At 34.4% G+C, this 5,467-nt stretch overlaps 1 protein-coding gene across 1 annotated transcript in view; it reads left to right on the top strand.

Annotated features, from left to right (window-relative positions):
* The window catches only part of LOC115241833 (nuclear receptor coactivator 2-like), a 143,490-nt gene that overhangs the window by 123,649 nt on the left and 14,374 nt on the right, over positions 1-5,467 (top strand). Inside the window, exons 8-11 of the mRNA XM_029817772.1 lie at positions 1,231-2,308; positions 2,617-2,739; positions 3,449-3,778; positions 4,564-4,806. Coding sequence (XP_029673632.1) covers positions 1,231-2,308; positions 2,617-2,739; positions 3,449-3,778; positions 4,564-4,806 — 1,774 coding nt within the window. The remainder of the gene's footprint in view (positions 1-1,230; positions 2,309-2,616; positions 2,740-3,448; positions 3,779-4,563; positions 4,807-5,467) is intronic.

The following is a 5,467-nucleotide window of genomic DNA, read 5'->3' as shown; positions in this document are numbered from 1 at the left end:
TAATTATCAAAAATATTTTATATTTTATGCGAAAGCTCTTATTATCTTTCTTTTGCTACAGTACAAAATTAATCACATTTGTTCACTATTATTTAATTCAATTAGAAGAAGATTAAATATGATTGATGATGATAATTTAACAATACATTTTCCAACAGCTTTCAAGTCATTTTTAAAATATTTTTATTTTATGCATATTTATGCCGAAAGATAATATCTTTTCTGTACGCTGAAAAAGAAGATATTTTTGAATTGTTAATTTTAAATCACATATTTAAATTGAGGAAATAATTGATCGAAATTGATTAAAAGAATTTTTATTCCAAAATTTGTTTTTAAGATTGAGATAAGATATTTTAAGCTATATTTCTAACAAGGATAATATTTATATAATTATTTACGTATCGCAGAATTGCTTGAGAGATATTCACAGATACGTTCTATTGCAGGACCTGATAGGCACAACGATTAAGGATTTGTGCCACCCTCATGATCTCAATACGCTCTCGAAACATTTGAGCGATACGCTTCAACTCGGTGAAAATACGAGCGATGTATACCGACTGCGCGTTAGTCCTGATAAGTTTCTTAAGATTCAAACAAAGTCAAAATTTTTCAAAGCAAGTGTGATGAATGTGCACGATAGCGATTTCATGATGGCTACTAATTCCATCATCGGGTAAGTTTGCACACTGCTCTTATTACTTAGAATTAATGCAACGATATTGTAAACATGATATCATACTCATATCTTATTCTCTGATAACTCGATAAATGATTGTTCATTAAAAAGTATATCAAAGTCGAAAGGAATGTCATTTGACTATATTATATTATATGAAAGTAATATTTTAATATCTTAAAAAAGCAGCAGCTTAATTATTCTTTTTTTCGAGCAGAGAGGATTTTGTGAGACATATATAATGTCTAAAATATATTTTAATAACTTAAACGTATTTTGGGCTATTATATATAACATTTTTATTCTGTAACATTTTAAAGCAGAACTGGTTGTAATATATACAAAGAAAAAATTTTTTCTGAAGTATTATTTTTTATTTTCTTTAAAATTATAGGATAATATGTAGTCATTGAATGTCGATGGAGAGAGATGATTAAGCTGATGCAAAACATCTCAATTGCGATTTATATAAATTACGAATAATCTTAGATTAAAGAGAAGATATGCATCTAACTGACAAATATGTATTGTTTTATTTTTTATGATAGGGACAATGACTTAATGTCTATCGAGGGCGGTCAACTTTCCAACAACAAAGTGTGCTCAGGACACCCTAGTAACCGTTGTGCGAATAATAGTAATAATAATAATGGTAACAATAACAATAACGTGGGTGGTCCGCTGATGCCCGTCGCGCATCTGAACGGTCAAGTGAGTAGTATCAGTGCTCGTGGTATGGCGGTATCGCACGCCGCCACATCGTCGAACTCAATCGCCTTTAACACGGGGGGGACCGGTGGCGGCGGTGGCAGCGGTGGTGGCAGTGATTCATGCAACCCTCTGACGTCGATAAGCACGTCGAGCGGTAATCCGTTCAACCATTTTCCGGGAAACATGGACCTGGAATTCGAGCTTTTCCCTAGTTCCACAGGTTGGGACTTGGATAGTAGTGCTGGGTGGGTGGATAGGCCAGAATCGAGAGCGAGTGGGCCACCGAGCTCACGACCGTCTTCCCAGCCGGCTCCGACATCACCGAGTCCGCAGGGAACCTTTTCGAATTCGGCAGCAGTGGCATCTCACTGTAGTCCTCTACGATCGTTCAGTCCGACGGTCAGCGCTGCTCACACCTTCAGTAATTCGTTCCCCTTTAGTCCTCTTCAAGAGACCACGCAGACGTCCACGTTGAGTAGCAATGCCGCCAGCATCAGCACCAACGGCGGCAACGTTAGTGGCATCGGAAGTAACACCGCCACGACGACCATCAAGCGAACGGAAGAGAGTAATAAGAGCGGATGTCCTACTAGCAACAGTGGCGGTACCATGGACAACGCGACGGCGAGGACCAGCGGTGCCGTCGAGACTCAGAATAACAGTACCATATCCACCGAGTCTGGTAGGCTGCGGAACTTGTTGACCAAGGGCCCGAGTGCCAGCGAAGACAGCCAGGATAATACGAATAACGATTCGGATAATCAGAACAAGCACAGAATACTGAAGATTCTATTGAACCAGCAGGACGAAGACGACTATCATTCGGAGCATAAAGTGCGCACGAGTCCTAGCAACATGCCAAAATCTAGCATGGAGCACTCCAAGTCGTCGCTCGGAAACAATATGCTATTGCAGGTAACTCGATAGTTTTTAATAATTATAAAAGCATTAATAGCTATAAACAAAGTAAAAGTAAATTTAATATAGAATTGACAGCTATGTTTCATTTACTATTTTATTTCTTACCGCTATCAGTTACATTTGATTGATAATATTCGAGAAAAATCGTGAATCCTAAATAAAATTTATTGCTTTAGATTGCCTGATTGCAATTATTTTTTAAATTATATATATCTTTCTATGAAAGACCATTGAAACGGTTCATACGTGTGTTCGTTTTTAATTCTCATCACTTTACTATTTTCCCTTTTTTGTACTTTAAGTTACTAAATGAAAAAAATGATGACGAGGATGAGGAGACACGTGCTGGAGTGAAGAAAAGAAATGAGCTTCTGCAGCAACTAATGAAAGACCCAGACGAAGAGAGAAAGTTACAAGAACAACAAGTATGCTTTAGTATTGCTAATTTTATTAGCATATTGTTCAGCTTAACAGCGTCAAATGTTTTTAATTAATTTTTTTTAAATTTTTTGTGTTTTGTATTAATTTTTAATTTTTAATTTTTAGATAAATTTTTAATTTGTAATACTATTATTTTTCTAAGAAATTAAATTAAATTAAAATTGATATTCTGTACAACAGTTTTTTTAATTAAAATGATTCTATTTAAATATAAAAAAAAAGAATAGGTGAGCATAAGTTTTTATTCTTAGTTAGTGCAAAATTTTTTATATCATTATTTTTGTAGGAAATTAAAACGACTATTCTGCATAATTTTTTTACTATAAATTTTTTTAAAACTAAAATAACTGTTTTGTACAGATTAAAATAACACTATTTTTTAAAACAGTTTTTTACAGTAATATATATAAAAGTTTCTCACAACATTAACTTTCTGCCTTTTTTAAAAAGGTAAGTTTTAAGGCTAAAATCAGAACCGGTAGAAAAGTCATACGTATATGGCGTATATGGGATGACGAGGTAACTCACAATAGTAGTAGATACCAAGTTCGAGACCCGACACAGCCTAAATTTTTCTTCTCTTGCATTATTCTCTAATGTTATAACTATTGAAAGAGGTGGGGATAGAATTCAAGTTAGGAGTGATAGAAATAAAGAAATGTAAGGAAATAAGGAATATTTGGTGTATTGTAGAATCGGGAGGACGATTCTCTCTTGCGGAGTCTTGGATTTCGGAACACCACGCCGTCGCCATCGCAATCTAGTGATCATGTGGCTCTTGGCAGTGCGACTCAGGTAGGCCAGAAGAGACCGGGAGAGGATGGCGATTTGAACGTGGCTGTGAAACGACCTGTGGACGGATCGCATCAAGTATCTTCTTCAGGAACGAGCTCCTCGAGTAAGACGCCGAGCATACTGTGGGAGAAGAATAAGATGCTGGCATCTTTGTTAGCGAAACAGCCGTCACAAACAACGAATGTACCAACGAAGTTGCCCGCGTCTGTGATATCAGCAACACCACAGGTACGTGATCTGATAATAAAATATTTGATAATAAATAATTTAAACTAGAATTTTCGGCCAGTTTGCGATTAATTTTTAAGATTAATATAAAGAGAACATATATTAATCTTTACACACTTTTCTTGTGTAATCTGCGTAATAGACTGATAACTACTTCGGTAGATCATCTATTCTAGTGTAAAAGGTGTGGTCTTATCTTAGAGACCCTCAAATTATAGTTTGTGTCCACTTTTCACTGATTGACTGAGATTATTTTTGGTCAAAAGTGATGGAATTAATCAGAATTATTGAAAATTTTAGTATTGTTAAAATAGTATTATTAATTATAAACATAATAAGTATAAATTACGCGCAGTATCTCAAACTGTCCGTGCGTTAAGAATTGAAAGAGAGCACAATAATTTTAGAATCGGTTTTATTCTTTTTAATTTAACTAGATGGAAAGGCTCATAAAACCTTAGATCTCCGTAGAAATTTATGACACCTTTTCGAGATAAAGGACAAAAGGGCTCCGCCTCTTTTCACGAAAGGCTAGGTTTTCTAAAACTTTTCCCTTTCTATTTTAAGAACTTTTTTTCTACTTGGTTCAGTGCTTTCTAAACGTGCCTGTGATCTATAACTAGTTTGTTACGCGCTACAATTGCGAGTGCATTTCTTATTTTTTGGCCAAAATTTATATAATAAAGAATGCAAATTTATTTTAATAATGTAATAAAAAACATGATTTTTTAATAAATTCATATATAATATATACATAATTAATAATATATATTTATTAATTTTAGGACAAGCTGCCTCGTTTAAAACAGCAGCAGCAGCAGCAGCAGCAACAGCAGCAACAGCAGCAGCAGCAACAACAACAACAACAACAGCCGCAGCAACAACAGCCTTGGACCGGTGGCAGTATGCAAGTTGGTGGTAACAACACGATTACGACGACGGCGACGTCGGCGCGTCCTCTTCAAAGTCAGTCGAGACAACTACCTCGTCAATCAGCCAATACCTACCTCAGTCATATACTAAGTCAAGTAAGTGTGATTTAATCTAATGTATGAAACATTGAATTGTAAATTAATTAAAAATCCATAATTAAATTTTTTTGTTTATGATTTACGAGATAATTAATAATAATAACATTTTTATTAAGGATTCTCAGCGCTGCCATCCACTTAAGTCACTTCTTGTTACTTTTTTTTTGACAAGTTACTAGAAAGTCACTATTGTTCAAAATAGGTCACTATAGTCACTTCTTGAACTGATATGAAATTTGTAAAACATAAGAGTTCTATTTATATTCTTGCTGTCTCGTCTGATAATAATTGTTACTTGCTTACATATTTAATAAAATACACTATTTATTTAATTATTATATTTTATTATTTTTTATTAATTTGTTATATGTTAGGCTATCGAAAAATAGATCTTTTTTTTTGTTTAAATGGTCTTAATTATTCTGAAAATTTGATACACGGTGTCATTTTTGGTTGCTATTTTAATACCTAAAGGTTACTTTTTGTCACTTTTTCTATCAAAAAACAGTCACTATTTCACTTTTTTTAGTTCTATGACTGGATGGCAGCGCTGGGATTCTTCATATTGTGGAGGATTTTAAGTTCTGGGGGATTTTATGAACACTTTACTAGCAGATAACAAAAAAAAGAAAGCAGTACGACGGCGTAGGGGGGGGGG

This window comes from Formica exsecta, unplaced genomic scaffold (genome assembly GCF_003651465.1).
Source record: "Formica exsecta isolate Colony F162 unplaced genomic scaffold, ASM365146v1 scaffold512, whole genome shotgun sequence".
NCBI lineage: Eukaryota > Metazoa > Arthropoda > Insecta > Hymenoptera > Formicidae > Formica > Formica exsecta.
The sequence above is the reverse complement of the archived record's forward strand: the minus strand, read 5'-3'. Positions and strand labels throughout refer to the sequence as shown.